The sequence below is a fragment of the Hypanus sabinus genome, chromosome 4, assembly GCF_030144855.1.
Source record: "Hypanus sabinus isolate sHypSab1 chromosome 4, sHypSab1.hap1, whole genome shotgun sequence".
NCBI classification, from domain to species: domain Eukaryota; kingdom Metazoa; phylum Chordata; class Chondrichthyes; order Myliobatiformes; family Dasyatidae; genus Hypanus; species Hypanus sabinus.
The window spans coordinates 8,769,198-8,796,074 of record NC_082709.1 but is presented as its reverse complement, the minus strand read 5'-3'; the positions used below and the strand labels follow the sequence as shown (position 1 = coordinate 8,796,074).

The 26,877-nt window shown below is 39.8% G+C and overlaps 1 protein-coding gene across 2 annotated transcripts in view; it reads right to left on the bottom strand.

The window, feature by feature from the left end:
* Nucleotides 1–26,877, bottom strand: part of lmln (leishmanolysin-like (metallopeptidase M8 family)) — a 53,453-nt gene that overhangs the window by 26,315 nt on the left and 261 nt on the right. For both annotated transcript variants that reach the window (XM_059966355.1, XM_059966354.1), the window contains exons 2-9: nucleotides 23,589–23,686; nucleotides 23,470–23,500; nucleotides 16,182–16,264; nucleotides 14,651–14,768; nucleotides 10,086–10,264; nucleotides 6,426–6,531; nucleotides 3,578–3,672; nucleotides 2,067–2,184 (exon numbers count right to left, since the gene is read on the bottom strand). In XM_059966355.1, the coding sequence (XP_059822338.1) occupies nucleotides 2,067–2,184; nucleotides 3,578–3,672; nucleotides 6,426–6,531; nucleotides 10,086–10,264; nucleotides 14,651–14,768; nucleotides 16,182–16,264; nucleotides 23,470–23,500; nucleotides 23,589–23,686 (828 nt within the window). The remainder of the gene's footprint in view (nucleotides 1–2,066; nucleotides 2,185–3,577; nucleotides 3,673–6,425; nucleotides 6,532–10,085; nucleotides 10,265–14,650; nucleotides 14,769–16,181; nucleotides 16,265–23,469; nucleotides 23,501–23,588; nucleotides 23,687–26,877) is intronic.

Here is a 26,877-nt window from a genome sequence, read left to right as displayed (position 1 = left end):
TTTAGGACCCATTATGAGAACATACCGAAGACATTGAAGTGTGTACACTCAGTGCTATGACAACAGAAGGACAAGGCTGTGTGTGCACATGTGCATGTACGTAAGGAGTGCTTTTACCGAGAGTTCTCCATGTCATTCTCTTAGATCCCCATTCCTCTATATGTTTCAATATTCTATAATTTAAACCATATTCCCTCACCTTGTTTACCCTCCCAAGATCTAAAGTTGATTTTATTATCATATGCGTAAGAACATGTATGCACAATATAGCCCTTATCCAAACTCTGAACCATATCCTCTATTTCAGTATTCAGTTCCCTTAATTTTTTTGATAAAATGTTTTTGGTTTGAAGCTTAAGTGAACTACAGGAGGCCCTAATGTCACTCAGGACACGCCACTGGAGCCAGGAGTGCGATACATTTCTGATCCCAGATCAAGTATGTTTGGGCAAGGGGTAAACATGAATAAAAACGGTATGCAACTTTATCAATCTCGTGATATCAATGAAGTCCATTCAAATATAATCTGGCCCATAGAAATAGGAAAGCAAATGCAACAACCTTTGTAAAATACTCACTATTTTCTAACAAAGAACAACTTGGTAACTAAAGTTATGTAATATATTTCTGCAGTCACTCATTCTCTTTAACTCTCTTAGGAAGTTATTTGGCAATTAAAAACTAACAAAATTGTATTTAATTTTTCTTTGCAAGCCAGCCATGTAACACATGATCACAAGATAAAGCCAGTGGAGTAAATATATTGAATAGTTTAAGTTGTTTGCTTTTTGAGAAATCTGCAGTTGTAATTGAAAACACTGCTCGGTACAAAGTCAGGAATCATTCATGAAGAACACAGACACAAGAGGTACAGCAGAAGCTGGAAATCTACAGCAATACACACTGTGCTGGAGGAACTCAGGAGGTTAAGCAATATCTACGGATTGGAACACACAGTCAATGTTCCAGGCAGAGATGTCCTGGTGAAGTATGTCCTGAAGAAGGTTACCCGAAAAGTTACCTGTTTATTCCCATCCGTTGATGCTGCCTGACCTGCTGAGCTCCTCAATAATGAGAAAATTCTGAATTAAAGAAAAAAATTATGAGATACAAAATGAATATTCAAAAATATAACACTCTGGCCAGAAAATCTAAACCTTCTGTAGGTTGCTATTCTTACAATAAATTATCATCACCATTATCGTTATGTCATAATATGATGGGTGATCATGGTCTTTCCATCTCCAAGACAAATTTTTCTACAGAAGTGGTTTGCCATTGCCTTCTTCTGGACAGTGTCCTTACAAGACAGGTGACCCCAGCCATTATCAATACTCTTCAGAGATTGTCTGTTTGGCATTAGTGGTCACATCACTAAGATTTGTGATATACAGGAGCTGCTCGTACGACCATCGACCACCTAATCCCATGGCTACATATGACCCTGATTGGGGTGGTGGGGGTCTAAGCAGGTGCTACACCTTACCCAAGGGTGATCTGCAGGTTAGTGGAGGGAAGGAGCACCTTAACCTCCTTTGGTAGAGACGCATCTCCATCCCGCCACCCATTACAATGGATAATAAACAGTTTAGCATATTGCCATATTTTGATTTCACTTATTCTACCATGCAAAGTCAGCACTGGTGAACTGGGCGGATGAGTCTTACAGTGAAATCCAACAGCCAGGAAGGGGGGGGATTGCAATGCTCCGTGAAGGGCATATCAAGGCACAGAAGGTCTCATGATCCACTACAACTTAGCTTGTGACACTTGTTCGTACAACTGGACCCAGACTTCTGAGATTGAGAGAGTGGAAGTGCCCCAGTGCAATGGCTTTTCCACCTTAAAAACTCTCTCACGCAGGTTTCCTGTCATCATCGGACATGACTGACAACCACCCATCATTGTAAACAGCGTCACCTTGCCAGTCATTTCTTCCATTCATTTTACTGGTTTAATTTTGGTTTGTCACCTTTTCAAATACTTAGATACTGACCTATATTTGATCTTACAGTTTTCATCAATAAAATTATAAAGGAATACAAGGCACTTATGTTGACACTCACAACAACTCGAGGAGTTACAAGAAGAAGAACTTCATGATTAAGCTGTTTGTTTCCTCGAACATTCCATAACCTCTTTGCCCTGCGTGCAACTTTTTCACTCCATTGATATAATCCAAGTCTATTTAAACACAAGTGACAATATTTTAATCATAATATGGATCCAGAAAATAAAAACAAAATAGCCAACAAGTAATAGTATTTATGAGATGCAGTGTAACAGTTAAGTGACTGAACTAGCCACAACTGTGGTGGAACATTCATCAAATACTGCACCATGCCAACTCATTAACTTAAATTCATGTAACACAATAAATTTGGAATTAAAGGTAGTTACAATAATTCACAATCATCATGTGCCCTATCATGTGACAGAGGTGATCATGGTCTCACGAACACGATTGTTCCTGGCAAATTTTTCTGCGGAAGTGGTTTGCCATTGATTGCCTTCTTCTAGGCAGTGTCTTTACAAGATGGGTGACCATTATCAATACTCTTCAGAGACAATCTGCCTGGCATCAGGGGTTACATAACCAGGACTTGTGATACACACCAGCTGCTTACACGACCATCCACCACCTGCTCCCATGGCTTCATGTGAGCCTGATTCCTGGGGGGGGGGGGGGGGGGGGTGGAAGGGGGTTAAGCATGGGCTACACCTTGCCCAAGGTGATCTGTAGGCTAGCAGAAGGAAGAAGTACCTTACACCTCCTTTGGTAGAGACGCATCTCCATCCCACCACCAAACAATAATTACCAGTTTGTTATTTAAACTCTCTTTGGGGAAGGAAATATTGCATCTTTACCTGTTCTGACCAATGTCTAATGCCAGACCCACCCATGATTTACTCTCAAACTGCTTTCTCAGTTAAGGGACAAATAAGTTTGGTTAATTTTGGCAGAACCATCCACACTCCATGAAGACATCTTTAAAGCTTTTTTCAAGAACAAGCAATAAAAAGAAAAAATTTATGAAAATTGCATTGGCAGTATCCAAAAAAGCTATTGCAGTTACTTGGAAATCAGACTTGTATTTAACTATGGATCGTTGGAATAATGAAATATACAGCTGCATTCCACTTGAAAAAATTACTTATAATTTAAGAAATGAATATGATATATTTTTGAAAATTTGGCACCCCTATCTACAAAAGATAGGATTAAATATATAGGTCCTTTGAAGATAAAATTATAAAGTAATTCGAGAAAATAAAAATTAAAATTATTTTGAACTCCATGGAGCATGTGGGGATCCTCCGATATCCAGGCAATTTTCTTTTTTTCCCCTCTTTTCTTCCTTTCTTTTGTTTTTTTTATATATAAGGGGAGGGGGAGGGCTAGTACTAATTTTTTGTCACTTTTTTCACTATTCTAACACTCTATTCATTCTATGTAACTCTCTTAAAAATGTAATAAATAAATAAAAACAAGCAATAAAGCATGTTTTCTTTCATCTTTTCTGATGAAGTATTTTGTATAAACTAATGAAAATGTATAAATATTAACTAAACTTACGACTCATTGAAAGGTGGAAGCCCATTTGCCTTTCGCACAGTTAGAGGTTTCCCCTCATCATCACGGTAGAATGCAAAAAGTCCTGCAGAAAAACCCTAATTTGAAACAGAAAAAAGAACAAACGTTATTTGCCACTGCACGTACACTGGGACAATAAAGAGTGGCTCAAGGGGCACACTTCACCTCTCCTGATATGAGGTGTGCAATCGCAATCCAATTACTTTTCTGAAAAGGGCAAAGAGGCATGAGGCTACTTTCATAAAACAGACTCCATCAGTTATTTCTTATTACAAAAAAGTCTGCCTCTCCCCATTTAAAAAATACAGTGCAGAAACAATCCCTTCAGCCCACCTAGCTGTGCCGAACCATTTAAATTGCCCACTCCCATTGATCTGCACCAGGACCATTGCTCTCCCTACCCCCATCATCCACGTACCTATACAAAACTCTCATAAACATCAAAATCAAGTTTGCATGCACCACTTATGCCGGCAGCTCATTCCACACTCTCACCACCCTCTGAGTGCAGAAGTTTCCCTCATGTTCCCCTTAAACTTTTCACCTTTCACCCTTAACCCAAGACCTCTGGTTGTAGTCTCACCCAAGCTCAGTGGTAAAAGGCCTGCTTGCATTTACCCTATCAGTATCCCTCACAATTTTGTATAACGCTATCAAATTTCCTCTCAACCTTCGACATTTCTAGGAATAAAGGCTTAATGTAATCGATCTTTCCTTATAACTCTGGTCCTCCAGACGCAGAAACATCTGTGTAATTTTTTTCTGTACTTCAGAACCATGAGAAATCAAAAAACAAATTGTCTCATTTGATAAGTGAAATGAAGAAAAGGCACAGAACCCAAAATTGTGTATCATTGGTTGGTGGAATAATTTATGCCCAGTCACTGTAATAGTGCCATCCTAATGCTGAGAAATAACACGTTAATCTCTAAAAATTTTCTTGAATTGCAATGCAAAATAGGCCCTTGCAGGCCTTCAAGCCACACCGCCCAGCAATCCCGCAATTTAACCCTAGCCTAGTCACAGGACTGTTCCTTTTTGCACCTAGTGGTGCATTGAGTGGCATTTTCTGCCATTTCACTAACATTTTAGACTGTCTTTTTTTAAACAAGGACAAGATGCTAGCTCAATGCTCAACCCAGCATGGATGGAAAGCGTGCAAGGACTGGCTGGATTGAAACTTGGGACCACTTGCCTCGTAGTCCAATGCTGATGCCAGTACATCAGCAGCCGGTTACAGGACAATTTATGATGATCAATTAACATACCTTTTGATATGTCTTTAGACTGTGGGAGGAAACCGGAGCACCCAGAGGAAACCTACACGGTCATGGGGAGAACGTACAAACTTCTTATAGGTAGTAGCAGGAATTGAACCTGGGCCATCTGTACTGTAAAGTGCTGTGCTAGCCACCACCCTACTATGCTGCCCAAGAAATTTTCAGTGTTAACTAATAAAATCACTGTCATTATGTTATTTATTTTCTATTTAAGAAAACATGTTCTGAAAAAAAATTCACAAGGAAAATATGTCATTTCTTATACGTTATACAATATTTAGCCTGGCTGGGTTGCCTGGACAAGGGGGTCCGATGTTGAAATACCTGATGACCCCAGGTTACATCACTGATGATGTATCTCAGTGCATCCTAGGATGTATTTCAGCATCATAACATAGCACAGGGTACAACAGCAAAGCACCAGAGGCACTGGATATACTCAGCCAACCAAGCATTATCAGTGGAAAGGGAAATATTTTGTTGCATCATGCTCCAAGCAGCTTTGAAAAGGAGTCACGTACCACTATTAATGGCAAACTTTAATGACATTAAGTGCTTTCTATAATCACAGGTTCTCAATTTTCATATTTTGCATTATTTACTTAAACCAGGATTGCTTGCTTAATAATTTGTCACTTGATTGAACAGACTAAGGCCATGTTTTCTGTACATATCTCTTCCATACTAATTTATGTACCCAGATTCCTTGGCTCATAGCTAAAGAGATGAGACAAAAAAAATGTCATCTCTTTGTCAAATGTCAAATTGACATAATCTATATTTTGTTAAATGAAACCCAAGAGATACTTGGTTAAACATCTGAACTAGGAAAAGAACTAGTTTGGAACACCAATAGGGAAGGATAAGCCCAAAGGAAAAATCAGCTGTGACGTAAGCAATAGAGATTAGGATAAGCTGAACTCAAATGATATACATTGCACATGCTGCTGAAAGTCAAAATTACAAGAGAGAGGGCAGTATTAGTTCAGATCTAACTATTTTACACAAAGGCCATATACTCCATAGATTATAAATACCACATAGCTCTTTGTGATTGGAGTAGTAGTAGTAGTAGTAGTAGTAGTAGGCATCCATTAGTCTCATGAGACCATGGATTTGCGCCTTGGAAGGTTTCCAGGGTGCAGGCCTGGGCAGGGTTGTATGGGAGACCAGCAGTTGCCCAAGCTGCAAGCCTTCCCCTCTCCACACCACCGATGTTGTCCAAGGGAAGGGACTAGGACCCAAGCAGCTTGGCACCGGTGACGTCGCAGAGCAATGTGTTGTTAAGCACCTTGCTCAAGGACACAAACACATTGCCTCAGCTGAACCAGTGACCTTCAGATCACTAGACCAATGACTTATCCACTAGGCCACACACCAACAATTGCCAATTATTCACTTTATGAACTGGCCAGATTAATAATTAAGAATTCTTCAGTCACTTATTTTCCCATGCATCCTTGGAGAACAAAAGAGCAGTCAAACAAACTGAACAAAAAAAAAAAATCCACCTCTTAAATTTCCTAAAAGTAATGACTGCAGGTAATTACCAATGCATGGACAATTTCGTGTTTAACAGTGGACAGCATGCCTTGAAACTCCTGTGGCTCAGTGGGGATCATACTTGGGCATAAGTTTGCATAACCTGCAATAGGCCTGCAAAGTTGAGAGAAGTACAAGTTAGGATTGCATTTGATTTTCATTATTGTTTCTATGAACACTTTTTAAACCTAAAAATAAACATTTTTAAAATTAAATACATTTATTTAACACCTTGACCACTTTTGATTTAACATTCTGTACTCTAAAACGATTAAAAATTATAAAAGAGTTTACAAGTAGATGCATACTGATACAGAAGGGAAAATAACATGCTCAAAAGAATGTTATCTTTTGTCCTTTTCACCAAACTGTTGAAATAGAACATAGAATAGTACAGCACATTACAGGCCCTTCAGCCTACAATGTTGTGCCGACCCTCAAACCCTGCCTCCCAAATAACCCCCCACCTTAAATTCCTCCATATACCTGTCCTGTAGTCTCTTAAACTTCACTAGTGTATCTGCCTCCACCACGGACTCAGGCAGTGCATTCCACGCACCAACCACTCTCTGAGTGAAAAACCTTCCTCTAATATCCCCCTTGAACTTCCCTCCCCTTACCTTAAAGCTATGTCCTCTTGTACTGAGCAGTGGTGCCCTGGGGAAGAGGTGCTGGCTCTCCACTCTGTCTATTCCTCTTAATATCTTGTACACCTCTATCATGTCTCCTCTCTTCCTCCTTCTCTCCAAAGAATAAAGCCCTAGCTCTCTTAATCTCTGATCATAATCCATACTCTTTAAACCAGGCAGCATCCTGGTAAATCTCCTCTGTACCCTTTCCAATGCTTCCACATCCTTCCTATACTGAGGCGACCAGAACTGGACACAATACTCCAAGTGTGGCCTAACCAGAGTTTTGTAGAGCTGCATCATTACATCATGACTCTTAAACTCTATCCCTCGACTTATGAAAGATAACACCCCATAAGCTTTCTTAACTACCCTATCTACCTGTGGGGCAACTTTCAGGGATCTGTGGACATATACCCCCAGATCCCTCTGCTCCTCCACACTACCAAGTATCCTGCCATTTACTTTGTAAATAATAATGAAAAGAATTTCAAAATTGTGTTTTGAATAAAATGAAAAAACGAAAACAGAAGTATTTTATTTTCACATATTGCATCAACAAAGAGTAACAGCTGTATTTATAGGCAATCAGGTGCAAAGGTCTTAGGCCTAAGACCACAATAATGTTATGTATTGCACTGTACAGCTGTCGCAAAAAAAAAAAAACAAATTTCATGATAAACCTGATTCTGGTAAGAGTCTCTATAGTAGACTGAGAGTGGGAAGAAGCAGGAAGAGGAACATCATAGTTGGGAAAAAGGGAGGGGAGAGGAGAGGAGAGGATAGGGAGAGGGAAGCACCAGAGACATTCTGAAATGATCAGCAAACCAATTCTTCAAAATCAAATGACCTTGCCAGGTGACTCATGGCTAAGTGTGTCTACACCCATGTCAGCCCCACCCCAGCACTCCTCTGTCATCTGTCTCACACCCCTCCCGTGGCATTCCGCCCTCACCATTCCCAGCATCCTTTGCTCCCACCAGATTTACAAACTCCCTCTCTGCTCCAGACTGACAAATACAGTACTGTGCAGAAGTCTCAGGCACCCCCTAAGATAGATAGGACTGTACTCTGCCTTGACAACATCATCTGTATGCCATGAACATGCAGTTGACCACACAGTGGTGATCCCTCTTGTTTCACATTCAGGAAACAATCAGTAGAAATTATTTTCAATTATGCAACCAATGATGTAATCTTTGATCCAAGTCACAGACGCTGTTTCAGCAAACAATAAGAAAATGTAATAGCGCTTTATTAATTTTTGCTTTATTTTGCTATCTAGTTGATATTAATAAATTTTACATCAGAGAAAGAAACTATGAATAGTCATCTACAACAAAATCATGTATTCTTGAGCCAGCTGACTATACAAACAGAATTCCCCAATTTCAGGTAAACTGCTTCGCCACTATTCTGTTTCTCCCTCTCCTGACTTATCCAGTTCCTCCTTCACGTACCGCACCTTCATCACCCTGTTTCTTTACCCTCTTCCATCCATGTATCACTCACACACTCCTTACATTGGGTCTCTTCCTGCTACTGTTCCTATCCACCCATCCCAACTCCTTACCAATTACCTTCTACCTTCCTTTCTAATTGGATTTCATCATCTGCAGCCCTTTGTTGCCATTATCACTTCCCGGCCTCTACACTATTTCTACTCTTCCCTCCTCATCTGTATCCATCCATTGCTTGCCAGCTCTTTCTACCATCCCCTTATTTCTTTTACACTCACATCTCCCCTCTATCTTTCAGTCCAGATGAAGGGTCTCGATCTGAAATGTTGATCGTCCATTTCCTTCCACAGATGCCACGTGTCAAGCTGACTTCTTCCAGCATCTTGGGCATTGCTCCAGACACCAGCATCTGCAGTTACATGTCACCCCTTGAACTAGGTGGATTCTCTCTAACACACTACTGTTAATTTCTCCATTTTTCTTAAGTGTTAGAAATTATTTTTCAATCTTCTGATCACAGACGAAACTGTAAAAGCAACTCAGCCAACTCTTTATGGTCTGTATCAGAAATCATTTGATAAAAGTTAACCAAGTTTAATATTGGATGTCCAGTCCCTATACATTTCTATCCCCCATCAAGAAGGCTTTAAAGCTCTCTGCTTCCTTCTCAATAAAATCAACCAGTTCCCATCCACTACCACAATCCTCTAACTGTTGGAACTAGTCCTCACTCTCAACAATTTTTCCGTCAGCTCCTTCCACTTTCTCCAGACTAGAGGGATAGCCATGGGCACCTACATGGGCCAGAGCTATGCCTGTCTTTTTGTTGGCTTCACAGAACACTCCCTGTTCCAAGCCTTCCCTGTCATGTTGGTCCATGGCCTCCCCAGGGTGGAGGAGCAATATCTGGGTCGCCTCCAACCTGATGGCATGAATATTGATTTCTCCTTCCAGTTAACAAAAAAAATATTAATTTTTATTCCCCCCCCACTTCTCCAATTACCCTCTCTGGCCTCTTACCTCTTCTCACCTGCCCATCACCTCTACCTGGGCTCCCTTCTTTTTCCCTCTCTCCTATGGTCCGCTCTCCTTCCTCTTCAACCTTTTACCCTTCCAAACCACCTGGCATCAAATATCACTTTCTAGCTATCAACCTTTACTTTCCCCCACCTTTTTATTCTGTCATCTTACCCCTTCCTTTCCAGTCCTGAAGAAGGGTCTTGGCCCAAAACACTGACTTTATTTATTTGCATAGATGGTTCTTGACCTGGTGTGCTCCTCCTGCATTCTGTGTGAGTTGCTTTAATATTGGAATATGTTTCAAATTAATAACTTAATAATTGTTTCAATATTGGAATTGGAATTAGAATTGGTTTATTCTTGTCACATGCACCAAGATACAGTGAAAAGCTTGTCTTGCGCTGTTCATATAGATCAATTTATTATTTGTTCTGCATATGAGTGTCAAGCAAGAGTTTCACATAGCGTTTTAAAAAGAGTGCCTAGAACTTTGAAATATAACACTCCCAAATTAACTTTCATTGTTGATGTGGCAAGGATCTGCTGTAACAGTATTTACCGGTCCAATTCTGCTTCCAGTTGACAATATGCCGCATAGGCGACTATATCCTCTTGTCCACAGCGTTCTGTTGTTAGTGCACTCACATACAGTAAAAAATCAGCATCCTTGACCCCTGGACCATCAGTCAACCCTGCAGATCCACAAGAGTTTCCATTTTCACTGCACATCCTACATCGCTGGAAAGATCATATGAACGTTAACAGATAGAACACAATTCTGAGGCAAATAGGAACTGTGTCTAAGTGCAATCCACAGAAATATTCTAAACAAAATTTTGGTTCCTGCATTTTAAAACTTGTATGACAAACAAAACGTACAACTTGAAAAGCACAAGAAAACATTATATTTGAAGCCTGCACTACAGTCGTGGACACAAGTCACTTTCATGAACTTGGAAGGGTTTGGTTAAACTTTACATGCAAAAGTTACAAAAAATTAATTCAGACCATTTCAAAAAGTGGTTTGATGATATCAGCACTGATTTGGATGTTAACTGCCTCTACACAAGACTACAACTTACAAAGCCATAAATTAATTCCTTTATTCAGATAGTGGTCATGCATACATTACATCTTGTATAATGATATGGTTTTAATGCTAATTGTCATGCATTGGGTGCTGTCAAAAAGATTAATAATTAGATTTAACATCTAGAAAACTGGAAATTATATTCTAGAATTATATTGAGAGATGATGTATTCAAAAGCATCAAACAGAAAACAATACAATTCCCATTTTAAAAAAAGAGATAGGCTAGTAATTATGTCAAGTAATAAAGAAAATTTGGAATCTGTAAAATTAAAATTATGAAATATGCAGCCAAATAAAAAATAATTTGAGCCGGCTAATAACTATTTATTCAAACTTCTTTTAACTAACCAACATCTTTTTGTCCTTTTTTTCATATTTATTTTTATATTTATTCTTATTTTATTTTCATGTTTGCACTTTATCCCATTGTAGTTCAAGTGTTTTATATCGGCTGTATGAAAAGTACTCTCTAATTAAGTTATTATTAAGATCAAAAATTGACTGTGGACCTCAGAAAGGGTAAGATGAGGGAACACACACCAGTCCTGATAGAGGGATCAGAAGTAGAGGGAGTAGGCAATTTCAAGTTCCTGAGTGTCCATGTGTCTGAGGATCTATCCTAGATCTAACATACAAAGAAGGCATGACAGTGGCTATATTTCGTTAGGACTTTAAGGAGATATGGAATGTTACCAAAGACGCTCACAAATTTCTAGATATATTGTGGAGAGCATTCTACCTGGCTGCATCACTGCATGGTATTGTGGGGGGCTACTGCACAGAATCGATGTAATATGCAGAGAATTGTAAACTCAGTCATCTCCATCATGGGCACAAGCCTCTGTAGCATCCATGGCATCTTCAAAGAGTGATGCCTCAAAAAGGCAGCATCCATCATTAAGGACCCGCATCACCCAGGTTATGCCTCGTTGTCACTGCTACCATCATATGTACATACACACTTACTGTAACTCACATTTTTCTCTATGATTATGTCTTGCATCGTACCACTGCTGTAAAGGCAACAAATTTCATGACATATGCTGGTGATATCAAACCTGATTCTAAATGCTGCATGAATACAGATTTAGAAACAAAAATCCTCCAAGACACGACAAATGAAACTATATGGGGAAATAGCAATAGATGTAAATACACACACGAATGCACAGAAAGACAATAAAATGAACAACACAGGAATCAACTGAAAAAGATTAACCACCATAGAAAGGGTAACAATTAGATTAAAAACAGTTGGAATTCAGAAACCAGAAATTCAACAAGCAGTTTTTCAAAGTAATTTGCCTTCAGTAAGATTGTTTCAAGAACACTGTTTGCTATGTGCTTCAGTGATTTGAATGCAGATAGTACTCCCTGATAGTAACACTGAGAGGAAGGCATGCTGTGGGTGATGGGGTCTTTAATGATGGATGCCAACTTTTAGAGCCGTCGCTCCTTGAATATGTCCTGGATGCTGGGAAGGCTAGTGATTGTGATAGAGCCGACTGAGTTCACAACTTTCTGCAGTTTCCATTACTTTACTGACCTCGCATTTCCCTGCAATTACCCTCTCTTCCCTCATTATACCTCCTTTTCCTCACCACCCTTCAACACATTCCTGTCTTCCTTGCTACCTATTTTCTCCTTTCCCTTCTACCCTGGTTTGCTCTCATTATATTCTGCCCCACCCACCCACTACCCATTTATGTGTACTTCTTCAAACTTAACTCCCTCCTACCTTATTGGCATATAGATTACTTCCCGAAATAAAGCAGTGATTTCTTGGCCGTTATTTAACTAGCTGATTAGGTATGCACTGTGTGGGATAGGTTCAGTGTCAGGGGAAAGGGTGGTATTAATTTTAAACCAATTTAACCACTCTCATTTTATTTTCCTTCACTCTTCACTGTTTCTCCCAAAACCAGGCCCCCTTCAAGTTCTTCAATACTTAGATATGGTATGTCCACATACCATATTAGATCTCTGACTAGATGAGACCAACTTGGACATCATTAGGCTATATCATCTAACTTCTCAATTCACTTTACCTGTCTCATTTTGGTGATGGAAATGCTCATCTACAATGCAAGGCCAAAGTTTTCAACTTGAGGGAGTAAATGACAACAGTGAACTCAAGGAGGTAACCTGCACATCGCCGAATGCCGTAATCCTCAGAGGTTAATGTATAAACTACCTTTAAAGTATAGAGGGACTATTCCTGATCGATGATGCTGTACAGGAATTTCACAGCATACACAAATGAGAAGGAACATTCCCTATGCAGTACTGTACTTGTCAATGTGGAGCAGAGAGCAAGTTTGTAAATACAGGCAGTCCCTGGGTTACGAATGAGTTCCATCCTGAGTCTGTCTTTAAGTCGGATTTGTATGTAAGTCGGAACAAGTACATCCGGTATTGTTTAATGTCAGTTAGTCAAACATTTGTCTTAGTGTACAGTATATATTTTATCTTTCTATGCATATAAAACACTAAGAAACGTAAGTATTCCAATAATTAAACCACTGCGTTGTTTAGTAATAATTGTAGTTTTCATCAGGGCAGGGCTTTTCACATGCTCCATTATTCTCACTTTATCCTTTATCCTTTGAAATTGTTACGATCATTGACTGACTGTAGCCTAACGCTTTTCCAATAACCGATGGTGTTTCATCTCTTTCCAAACGCTTTATTATTTCCACTTTATTTTCAATCGCGACCACTTCCCATCAACGGAACAGAAACATCGCGGGTGGCAGGTCCTGAATTCCCCAGGTCCTAAAGTCTACCGCACTGTGACAGGTTAAATGGGACAAGTGGGGGCTGTGCTGGGGTTTGGGTATTTGATCCTCCAGAATATTTTGCGTGGGAATTTAAACTGGAGGTGGCAGTGTTTTTTTTACAAGGTCGAGTTGCGAGCTGGACATCAACCTGGCACGGATGGTATGGGAGTCACTGGATTGACATCAACCCGACACGGGAGCGGTCTGTCACTGGATCGAACTCAGGAACCTCCATTCTCAAGCCCGGCGCTGATCTCACTGCGCCACCAGCCAATCGGAACGGTGGGGGGGGGGCAGGGTCAGGGTGAATTTTGTTAAGAAAAATTTAAGCCAAATACAAAGTTGTCAGTGTCAACGGCAACGACTTAAAATGGTGGACGGTGCTCTCCTTCCTCGGTTTGTAAGTATGAGTTGTCCATAAGTCCGACATTCGTAACTCGGGGACTACCTGTATGGTCAGTGCAAAGGATTTTGGGAATGGTGAGGATGGAACACTGCCAGAGTGGTGTGGGACAGGTGGCCGGGGCGGGATGTGGTGCAGGTATAGACACTTCCAACCCTGAGACCCTGAGAAAGGTCATTTGATTCCAAACAATTTGTTTATTGATCATCACAGAATATCTTTCTAGTGCTTCCCATTCCCTCTCCTCTCTTTTTGCCTTTTCCCAACCATGATTCCCCTCTCCCTGTCCCCTTTCCACTCTCGGTCCACAGTACATACCCACATCAGAATCAGGTTTATCATCGCTCACATATGTCATGAATTTTGTTTTTATTTTGAGGCAGAAGTACAGTGCAAAGCATAAAAATGCTACAGTACTGTGCAAAAGTTTTGGCCACCTATATCTATGTGTCTAAGACTTTTGCACAGTACTCTACTTTCATTTTCATACATGAAGTTTTTAATCCTGCTGTAGTGGATCTTCCAACTTCTAACTCTGATCAGCATCTTTGCTGATCCTCACAAAAATCTCATTGTGCTATGTAGCTTCTTACTGTTAAACAAGTTGTCTTCCAAGTTGGTGCTTGTATTTATACTTAATCTTTCAAAGGACATGGTATCTCAATCTTACTCCAAGTGTTCTGGACACAAATAGCAACTGATCAAAAAACACCATATTAGTTCACCAATTCACATTTTTAAAAGTTCAACAATGGTCATTATAACTACAAAATCTCTATACTCACAAACAAAATATGGTTAGTCAGAATATTTAACCAAGAGATTTACTTTAGAACTTAAGTATTTACCTGCAAATGCTCTTCTGGTACAATCACAGGGCCACATCTTGCGATGTTAGCACAGGCACCTTGGCAATACATATATGGATCATCTTTTTTTCTCAAATACTGATTTGTTGCACATGGTCTTCCAAAATAAAACAGATTAGGTGTTTAATTTAGCCAATGCTGCAAGAAGAAGATGCAAAGTACCCTAACAGTCAGGACTCTTCAGTCAAGAAACAGACTACGTTCAAAGTTCAGTCACAAAACTATGAGAAACATGGAGTGACCGCAATAGTCAGTGCTACAAAACAGGACAGATGTAGCTAATCTGTTGAGCTCGTTACAAATGAAAGGGGAAATGACGGATATGAAGCTGAGGGTTAAAGTACAAGTTTGGGAGCTGAGAAACTGATAAAAGTTGTAAAGGAACTACACGCATAGAATAAGAAACCAAACTTGTAGTCCTGTGGTTAGCTGCAGAATATATGAAAGATTGTGGAAAAAGGAGACTTTGACAGCAACAACACCAGAGATGTGCTATCACAAGGAAGAAACAATTCCCCACTACTGAGACAGGGTGTCAAGAAAACCCATTACCATGAACCTAGCCAGTTCACAAGTGTGTGCTAATATACAAGCTTAGTAATGGGAAGTAAATATAACAGTGCTATAGAACCTCAAAGTATTTTTTCATTGATCAATATATGTTCATATTCATAAAGTAGACTGGAAAGAAAACACCACCTTAATAAAAAGCATTAAATAATTTCTAAACACTTAAACACTAACAGTTATTCGACTACAGTGTGCATGTGTTTCTGAAAGCCAAAAAAATTCAACAATGTTTTATAGTACTTGTATCATTAAAATTCTTGAAATGCAATTATTGACTTTAACAAGTTGATCTCACATTAATACTCTATTTGGTGCTGTTACATAAAAAGAAAGTATTTTGCCACAAGAATCTAGAGCTTAGATGTATTAGTGCTAGGAAATAGAATGCTGTCTACTTCAGCTTTATGGTATCAGCATAAAAATAGGTTTAGCATAGTTAAATTCAGAATGTCTTCTGTATTGAAGCCTCCAATCTACCTTTAGAACATCAACTGTACCAAATAATTTTACTGTTTCTATTTAGCACAGTATAAAATCCATGTTTCTGACTAGCTCACAATTTAGAGCTTTAGACTTTTTTTTACCATGACATGACTGAACTGCTCAAAATCATTTGATGTCTGATTTTTAGAGCAATCATCATGAGATTTTTGAATATGTTATTAAAGGCTCAATTTGAACACAATTCCACAAGTTAACAGGAGACACAACAGATGGCAGGGGTTGGAATCTGGAGCAAAAAGCAAACTGCTAGTGGAACTCTGCACTACGCAGCTACCGCGGAGGGAAATGATTAGTTAACATTTTGGATCAAGATGCTTTGCCTAGATCTGAACTTGACCACCAGTCAGGCTGGACAGCTAATTCACTTTAAAAGACTTTCTTGTTTAAATCAAGAACTTCATCGCAGAATACACAGGCAACACAATGTTCACCATACCTGCTTAGCAGAATTGGACCAATTACTTTTCGAACCTGGAATGTGTTTTGTAAATAAGTAATTGCCTTTGGAAACAGTTTGTTCTGAAATGGAAAAGAAACCGATGAAGATAAAATTTGGGTAATTGGAATTAAATCTAATCAAGTTATGTAGCTGACTCGTAAAATAATAATATTGTACACATCAAATGTCCCTTGAGAAGTAGTCATAATTCATGCTTCCCCCACTTCTTCCACTTACAGGATGAGGAACTAGCTTACCATTAAATTTCTCTCCAACAGAAAAGGTTATTAACAACAAATCTTTTTCACCCATATCCTCCTATCTTCAACACAAAATTTTAATACTACATAATAAAAGATATAATGATAATCGGGGTAATTACAGCAAAGTAACTTTGAAGTAATTATTTTCTGTGTTTGTATTGCAGCCATGTCTCAAGCACATTGTTCCCTTTCTGGGAAGATGGGAAGGCTAAGCATCCCATATTTCATTTCTTAATAAAAAGACTGTATTCATCTCCAACAGTTGCAGAAGGCCTGGATCCAGATAGTAATTTTTAAAGTGCATAATTCAATTGTTTACTCTAACATATCATCATTGGCAAAGGAAAAAAAAAATCAGGTCAGGACTCCCCAGGAATCTCTTTAGAATAGTGCAAGCACAATAACATTATTAACTTGATTAATTATAATTAGCATTACATTTAAGGATATATCAAAGTTTTTTTCCCGATTCAGATGCAACTTTCACTGCATTTACTGTATTTCACAGTAACAACATGATTTGAATATTCTACAAAACACATAGTAACATCAACATTTCCAAACAACATCATTGAACCTATGAAGGCCAAGATGTCTTCCTGAGCCAGTTCCTATTTCCTGCATTTGGTACATGAAAACATAATTTGGCCAAGTCTAATTGACGTTGTGTTTGCTATTTCTGTCACCACATAGCATACTCCGGTGAGATAGGGACATGCCTGTCCTAACATGTGAAGTTTGCACCAGCGAACTGGGCAGATGAGATCTACAGTGAGATCAACAGCCAAAAAAGCAGTACTGCAACACTCCATGGAGAATGAAGGACATGACAAGGCACAGAAGACATCACGGTCATCCACTGCCACCAAGGAAGACCCCAGTTTGTGATGCTTATTTGTACCACTGGACCAGGACTTCTGAGGTCAAGAGAGTGGATCTGCCCCAGTGTAACGACTTTTCCACTTTAAAAACTCTCTCAAACAGGTTTTGTGTCATCATCAAACACACTGGACAACCACCATTTAACAGGCAAAACAATCCAACCAAAACTGAAACCAGGACCCACAATCATTTGAAAAGGATACAACTACAGTTTAAACATTTACATCAAAACTGACATACAAATTTTTTGAATTAAATATTCATATATCTAAGCATACAACTAATATCCTTCCTGACTTGGGCAAATGTCTCAGCACAGAAGGGATTAGAAACTAGTTGAATGAAGATAAAGCAATTACAACAGAAGCAACAGAAAGATTCAAGATTAAAGATTGTTTTATGTCATTTCCAGTACAAATGTGTAAAGAGTGAAATAATTGTTACTCCAGATCCAATGCAACACAGCAAAAAAATACAGTAAGATAAGGAACACTATAATAAAAATCACAATATAAATACATATATACATAGATTGATGTAACTTATGTCCATAAAGTGACTCTAGGCAGAGGAGTGTCTGTATTTAAGGTGCCTCTGACAGGAAATAATAAAGTCGTGGAGGGGTGGGTGTGTTGATAAGTCTTACTGCTTGGGGATATTAACTGTTTTTGAGTAGTGGCTCTGACGCAGATGCTACGTGGCTTCCTCCCTGATGACAGTGGGATACCCTGTCTATGAGCAGGGATCCCTCATGCTTTTTCTAGCTCCTTTCTGTGTACCTGTCCATGTTGGTGTGTAGGCTGGTATCAGTGATGCACTGGGCAGTTTTGACTACCTGTTGTGGGGCCTTCCTATCCACAGCAGTGCAGTTTGTGAACATACAGTGACGCAACATGTTAGGATGCTCTACAGATGAGCAGTAAAAAAGGAAGTGAGCATAGGCATGCACAGTCTAGCTCTCTTCAGCTTCATCAGAAAGAACAGGCATTGGCGAGCTTTCATTGCGTAGAATGTGTTCTGTGACCACTGTCGTGTCATCGGCAAAATTGACAATGGGATCACTGGGCTATTTGGCCAAGGCATTTTTAAACTGGAAACAGAAATAAATTTCAATGGACTTTTCTTGTAGCAAAGTAGGATGACACACAGCCAAAGGCAAATTGGTAAGACCAATTGAAATCAGAGAGATTTTATTTGGATGCCAGATCTTACTAGCCATATAAAATTCATCCTAGCTTGCTTATTCACATAACACTTTTTGCTAATCAGCCTCTATTCCCCAACAACAGACTAATGTATAAAGATAGTTAATAAAAGATAAAATACTCTATAGTAATATTATTCACAATTTCAAATATAAATTTATTATCAAAGTATGTCATCATATACTATCCCGTGATTAATTTTCTTGTGAGCATTCACAGTAAAACAAGGAAGCAAAATATAATCAATGAAAAACTGCAAACATTGACAAACGACCAACGTGCAAAAGACAAACTAAGCAAATACAATTAAAAAGATAATAAATAGATAAATAATACCAAGAATGGGATGAAGAGTTTTGAAAATAAGTCCATAAGTTGTGGAATCAGCTCATAAGTTGTGGAATGAGTGAAGTTATCTACACTGGTCCAAGAGCCAGCTGAAGGTTGGAGGTAATCACTGTTCCTGATGTGTAAATCACTTCCTTCCCAACGGCAGCAGCTAGAAGACAACATGGCCTGGATGATGGCACTCCTTGATGATGGATGCTGCTCCCTTGAGGCAGTGCTCCTTGTAGACGTGCTCAATGGTGATGAGAGCTTTTATGTGATGAATCGTGCTGTATTCCATCACTTTCTGCAGGCTTGAATAATTCTCTACCAGTTAAAATGTTTATTTTAATAATTCCTCCGATTTGCTCCATATTCCTTTTGTATTGCAAATCACTGCCTTGGGTGGAGATTAGTTTCACAAGGATGTTGCTGAGGCTGGAAGGCCTTTGTTATAAAAGGAGACCAGACAGAATCTGGTGGTTTTCCCTGGACTGAAGAGTGGCATAAAAGATGCTAATAAAATCATGAGCGCCATAGATAATGTGCTTAATGGCTCTGTGCTTTTATTAGTTGGAATTCAGAAGAATGAGGCATGACCTCAATGAAACTGCTTGAATGTTGAAAGGCCTTGATAGAGTGAAATAGAATATTTCCTATATAGGAAGAATCTAAGACCAGAGGACACAGCCTCAGAATAGTGGGGCATGCTTTTGGAATGGAGATGAGGAGGAATTACTTTTGCCAGAGAGTGGTGAATCTGAGGAATTCTTTGCCACACCCAGTTGTGGACCCCAAGTCTTAATGTATATTTAAGGTAGAGGTTGATGGATTCTTGATTGGTCAGGGTATGAAGAGAGTGGTCAGGGGAGAAGGCATGAGATTGGAGCTGAGAGGAAAATTGGATCAGCCTTGATGAGATGGCACAGCAGACTAGATGGGCCAAATGGCCTAATTCTGCTTCTGTATCTTATGGCCTCATTTTAAGTCTTTTTTTCCCAGGTCGTGGAGTCTAAAATCTACGGGCACAAGGCAGATCTTTCCACACAGAATATGGAAGCCGTATGGAATGACTGGCAGAGGAAGTGGTAAAGGAAGTACAACTACAACATTCAAAACACATTTGTACAAGCACATAGACAAGAAAGGTTTTGTATGTGTTGCTTAGATTTCCAGTATCTCCAGATTTTCTTTTGTTTGTGGTCAGACGAGCTCCACTGGCCAAACACCCTTCTCCCCATATTCATTTATGCCACTGGTATTTAGAAATATATCTACCTCCTCATCTCAAATACAAAATATGATCCCAAAAATTGGACTTAATTTTATTCTGAAACTGAGGCACCACCACTTACATCAAATGCCCTTGGAAATACATGGAAACATCAATGCCCTCAAAAAGTAGTGGATATGGCCAGATCATCACAGGTAAAGCCCTCCCCACATCTACACAGGAAATTGTTGCAGGAAAGCAGCATCCATCATCAAGGACCCCCCATCACCCAGCCATGTTTCCTTTTTGCTGCTGCCATTGGTAAGGAGGTGCAGGGGCCTCAGCACTTACCACCAGGCTGAATACACTACTTGCTGCGCGTGCTGGTGGTAGAATTGGTTGAAACAGGGCTGTGATGTGAACGCTTCTACCTTGGCCCCAATCTTGTTTTTTTTTAGCCCCAACCAACGCCCATCACTAGAGGAACCCTGTACTGTTGCAGATCTTGCCAAATTCAACAACAAGGCGCAAAAATGTGTCCAGTTCTGGCTGGGCCATGTATAGACTGTCTGTGGAACAGTTATTACCCCATAAACATCAGGCTCTTCAACCAAGTGGGGATAACTTCACTTGTCCTATCACTGAGAGGTTCCCACAATCTATGGACTCACTTTCAAGAACTCTTCACATTTTGTTCTCAATGCCCAAAACTTTTGCACAGTTCTGTAAAGTACTGCTGCAGCCAAAAGAAATAATTATGTGAACGATGATAAGCCTGATTCTGATATGGGTTTCTATTATGGACTGAGAGTGGGAAGAAAGGGAATAGAGAAGACAGGGAGCAGGAAGCACCAGGGAGATATTCTACAATCAATAGACCAATTGTCTGGAATCAATTGACTCGCCTGGTATGTCAAGGTTGGGTTTATCTACACCTGCATCACTCCACCCCGGCACTCCTTCTCCACCAACTGTCCCACACCCATCCCATTCTGATCCACTCTTGCCATTCTCAACATCCTTTGCTCCTGCCAGATCTACAAACTCACTCTCTGCTCCACTTTGACAAATACAGGATTGTGCAAAAGTCTTAGACTCCCTAGTTGTATAAGCACGGCAAAGACTTTTGCTCAGTACTGTACATGTTTACTTTGAATTTTGAATGCAGGTAATTCTGCCATTGTTTATAAACTACGATTGGCAGAGTAGGGAGCACTATTTGCATTACATGACTTGCATAGGTTACAGAGTAAAGATGATTAGAAAAACCTGTGTAAAACCATGTTTTGAAGACAACCACAGCTGTTCGACTGTGATGCAGCTTTTTCTAACATGAGGTTTCTTTGAACATATCAAGGATCAACTTTATTCACCATGTACTGTATATTTACACGCATTAGAAATCTGCTGTTATGTGTTGGTCAGGGCACAATGTACAAAAAGTAAACATTCAACACTTACAAAGAGTACAGAATTACACCCTATCCTCGTTATATGCATCTTCAGAAAGTGTGGATTCACAGTTGTGTGTCAAACCTATTTCTACCAATTTCTCCTTTTCTGCATCCAAAACTCAGTTATGCGAGGTGGTTGGGAGGGATGAGAAGCACCGTTTTCCCACCAATACAAGTCATGTGCGCATGCCTCACAGTCTCACTCTTGCCAGTCTCGCCTGGTTTTGGCAGCGTGTGAATGTGCGATCTTGCGCTCTTAGTGTCCGATGTCAAGTCCTGGGCCATCAGCCAAGCGGCAAAGAACCACTTTAACACTTGAAAAAAAGTTGGAAACTTTAAACAGGGCCGCGTTAGGTGAAGGAAACACAGCTCTGAGTCGCTACTTAGACCTGGGTAAGTCCACAATCAGAAACATAAAGAAAATAAGAAGTGCAGTGATTGATTCATCACAAGTGTTTTCAAAGATTGTTGCCAAAGTACGTAACCCAATTATGACAAAAATGGAGAAAATGTTGAGTTTGTACATTGAGCATGAAACAAAGAAAAAAACAACACTCTGTCCCGATCATCTTCATGTGAAAGCTTTGGAAATTTATGGTCGCCGTTGTTCTGAAGCTACTGAGGAAGTGTCAAGTTAAAATGTTAGCTTTCATGCAAGTAGGGGATGGTTTTCTAAGTTTGTTAATCGTCACAGGCTTCACAACTTAGCTGTGCATGGTGAGCAGGCTAGTGCTGACCACAAAGCTGCTGAACGCTACCCTTTGTAGTTGTGGGCTATGATAGCTGAGTTAGGCATCACACCAAAGCAGGCGTTTAATGCAGACGAGACCGGGTTTTTTGGAAGCGTATGCCGAAATGCACTTACATAAGTAAGGATGAAAATACTACATCAGGTTAACTTTCTATGATTTATTACGTTGAATATTACCTTAAATTGATTAAATATAATATGAATGTTGCCTTTTGGTACTGCTTTTGTGTCGTTTTGTTATGAAAATGTGAATACATTACATTACATTACAATACATTACAAGTAAAACATACTTGGGAAGCCCTCCAGAACACATCCCGATTTTCCCCATTTAAATAATTATTCACATTATGTATTTTTCATACTATGCGTTGACCGCGAAGAATGTAACCCCCGCATATAACAAGGATAGGGTGTACATAAAAATTAAGAATTTTATGAATAAAATAATAGTTTGTGGGTGGCAGGATGAAAATACATTTCCAATAAAGAAGGTGCAAGACACTCCTTCCCTCCACTAGCCTGCAGTTTACCCTTACCGTCAGCACCCCAATTATGGTCACGTGAAGTAATGGAGCAGGTGCTCAATGGTCGTATGAGTAGCTGCTGCATATCACATCCTGGTTATGACACTGCTGATGCCAGGCAGACAATCTCTGAAGAGTATTGAAATGGTTGGGGTCACCTGTCTTGTAAAGACACTGCTGGGAAGAAGGCAATGGCAAACCACTTCTGTAGAAACATTTGCCAAGAACAATTATGATCATGAGACCATGATTGCCCGCATCATACGACACAGCACGATGAATGCATATAGGGGGTTAAAGGACATATATGGAATAAAATGTGCTTAAATAAACAGATAAATAAAGAAACAAAGCAAAACTTCCCTATATTATACCAAAATTAAAAAAAAATACAAAATAGGTGTGTACTGAGGACAACTTGGTTCATATAGTACAATCCAACTCTGGAATAGTAACATTACACATTCTTAGGGAAGGTTCTGACTTCTTTGCACTTCATGTTTACATCTTTGAAAACATGTTTATTATTAATTATGTATATTTATGAATTTTGGGCATGCAATTTTGTTTCTTAGCAGCATATTATCAAACATTTGGGTACAAATTACAATTATGTGGACACTTACAATTAAATATTGTAAGATAAATGTATTTATTACATACCTTTACTAAATTCTTTTTATCCAAGTGAAGACTGTAATTATAAACAAGCAGCAAGATTACACTCTGTATTCAACAAGGGGATTTTGTAATACTTGAGCAAGCTGACAAATTGTACTTACTGTTCAATGCTCAAATCATACACAATTTTTATTCTTAGATGCTGATCAACACTCCTCCTGGTAATTCGAGGTGGTTGTATATAAACTTGATAAATCACCTAGAAGGAAAGGTTACCATTAAAGCAGACATCAAAGTATTTTATGAAGGAAGACATGGCACACTCAGGACTTTGATGGTGCCAGAAGAGCCAGCTCTCTATACATTTGAATGGACAACCACCACTTTAATCTGACACATTTATTTTTACTTTTTATTTATTGAGCTAGGCCCCTCCAGCCTTTCGAGCCACATTGTCCGGCAACCCCCTAATTAACCCCAGCCTAATGACAAGACAATTTACAATGACCAATTAACCTACAAACCGGTACGTCTCAGGACTGTGTGCGCTTCCTCTGGGAAACCGGAGCACCCAGAGGAAGCGCACACAGTCAGAGAGAGCATGTACAGACTCCTTACAGATGGAATTGAGTTCCAAACACTGACGCCCCAAGCTGTAAAAGTGTTGCGCTAACCTGCTATGTTACCAAGGCATCCTAACATACACTGTGTGGAAATGATTACCATCCTGAATGGAATGATGTGTTGGATGCTCTACATTACCTTGAGTTTGATGCCTTACTATTGAATTGTATCTAGGACTAGTGTAGCACTGTTAATATTCCAATGCAAGTTCTTGGCCCAAATTTAGTCTGTTGCACATTTTATATGCAAAGCTCATATTCAATTAACCTGGTTAGTTCAAATACCTAATGGCCCCAAACCTTAAGGATAACCTCATTCTTCACCAATACCAAGAGTCAGATGTATCTTCGTCAAGCAGTCCATTTCCACTTTAAACACAACTCCATCACACACCTCAGTTCAAGCACTCCTCCAGCACACGCTCTGTGGCCGCTTGTTAACACCTGCTCGTTAATGCATATAACTAATCAGCCAATCATGTGGCAGCAACTGAATGCATAAAAGCATGCTGGCATGGTCAGCAGGTTCAGTTGTTGTTCAGACCCAACATCAGAATGTGGAACAACTGTGATCAAAGTGACTGTGGAATGATTGTTGATGCCACATGGGATGGTTTGAGTATTCCAGAAACTGCTGATTTCCTGGGATTTTCACGCACAACAGCCTCTAAAGTTTACAGAGAATGGTGTAAAAAAAAACAAAACATCCAGTGAATGGCCCTGGGTGAAATGGCCTTGCTAATGAGAGAGGTCAGAGGAGAATGGCCAACAGGAAGGTGACAGTAACTCAAATAACCAGTGCTGTGTAGAAGGGCATTTCCAAACGTGTAACACATTGAACTCTGAAGTGGATGAGCTACAGACCAGGTAGCAGAAGACCATAAACATAGTCATACCTCCTGAACCTAATAAAGTGACCACGGAGTGCATGTCCCACGATCAAACCAAACTTAACCACACTGAAGCATTTTCTCAATGTCTGATTGTCTGAAGTGTCTGACACTGATGCCTGAGTATAATATTTAGTGCCCAATACCTCTCAGTTCCATGTCATGCTTTGACAGAATAAGGTTTAATATTACTGGCATAAATCGTGAAATTTATTGTGAAAATTCTCCATGGTACATCTGTAGAAATTTGCAAGTCTTTGGTGATATACCAAGTCTTCTCGAACTCCTAATGAAATATAACCACTGCTGTGTCTTCTTTGTAATTCCTTCAATAAGTTGGGCCCAAGACAGATATTCAGAGATGCTGATATGCAGGAACTTTAAACTGCTCACCCTTTCCACTGCTGAGCCCTGAACGAGGACTGGTGTCTGTTTCCTTGACTTTGTCTTCCTTAAGTGCACAATCAACTCCTTGGTCTTACTGATGTTGAATGCAGGGTTGTTGTTATGATTCCACTCAACCAACTGATCCATTTCACTTCTGTATACCTTGTCACCATCGGAAATTATGCCAAAAATAGTTGCATTGTTGGCAAATTTATAGATGGCATCCAAGCTACATAGTCATGGCTGTAGACAAAGCACTGGGCTGAACGTGCATCCTTGAGGTGTGCCAGTGTTAATCATCAGCAAGAAGGAGATGTCATTTCCAATCCACACTGACTTTTTTCTCCTGGTGAGGAAGTCAGAGATCCACTTGCAGGGTCCTGCATCTCCTTCAGTCAGCTGTGCCTTGGTCAGATACACTTTCTATTTGCGGTTATTTTGTAGAGCTATCTCTCTCAATGTACACTCCATGCTGGGTCAGGCTTTGCCTAACAATCTAGTTTTCCATTGTCTGTGATGTCCACATCATAGAATGCTCCTGCAAGTCAAAGCAGGATAAATCTACTTGGCTGTAGTGGCACTGAGCTATTTGTATTTAAATCCTGTGTTTTTATTCTAGGATTGCACATTTGTGACTTTGGGATTGGGTGGGAACAAATCTTTCACTACCCTCCATCACTGAATTCTCTGAAGAATCCAATGGTGAGGCCCAGTGTTGCTGGGATCCCCTTTACGAATGGCTCTCCATCCGATCCAGAATCTAATAATCCACAATCAATTCAGAAATTCCAATGGTTCAGCATCTAGCTCACCAGATAAAGTTTTCTATCGAACTTGTCTGAGCATCACTTCCAGCACTCAGTTTTATCACACTACCAGTTCCCATGGTAGTTTCTGAGTTCTCAAGAGCCCTGGTTCCCACACAGAAAATCAAAAAAAAAAGTAGTGGATATAGCCCAGTCCATCACAGGGAAAGAATTCCCCACCGTTGAGCACATCTACACAAACATTATCGCAGAAAAGCAGCATCCATCGTCAGGGTGCCCCACCACCCAGGACATGCTCTCTTCCCACTGCTGCCATTAGGAAAAAGGTACAGGAGCATCAGGAGTCACACCAACAGGTTCAGGAACAGTTACCACCTAGTTAATGCAATCGTTTATTGATTCTATCATGGATTTATGTATTATGCCTGGAAGAAAATGTATCTCAGAGTTATATATGGTGACAAATACTGTACGTACTTCTATAATAAATTTACTTTGAACATTAAATTCCCCTTTAAATCATCTATGTGCCTGTCAAGATTCAGAATCATTCTCAATGTAGGTTAATCAGAATCATTCACAACGCTCATTTCAGATCCTCTGTACTGCATAGTCTTCTGTACATCCCATGCAAAGTTCAGACTCCCGGCTGAACTCAGGGCTGTCTCTTTGCGCTCAGTTCCAGGGACACGATTCAGGCAGCGCCCAGGGAACAGTTCGGACCCAATGCTTGGTTGGCTGATCAAACTCGCTCGTGCCTGAAATCGCTTCTTTTCACTCGGC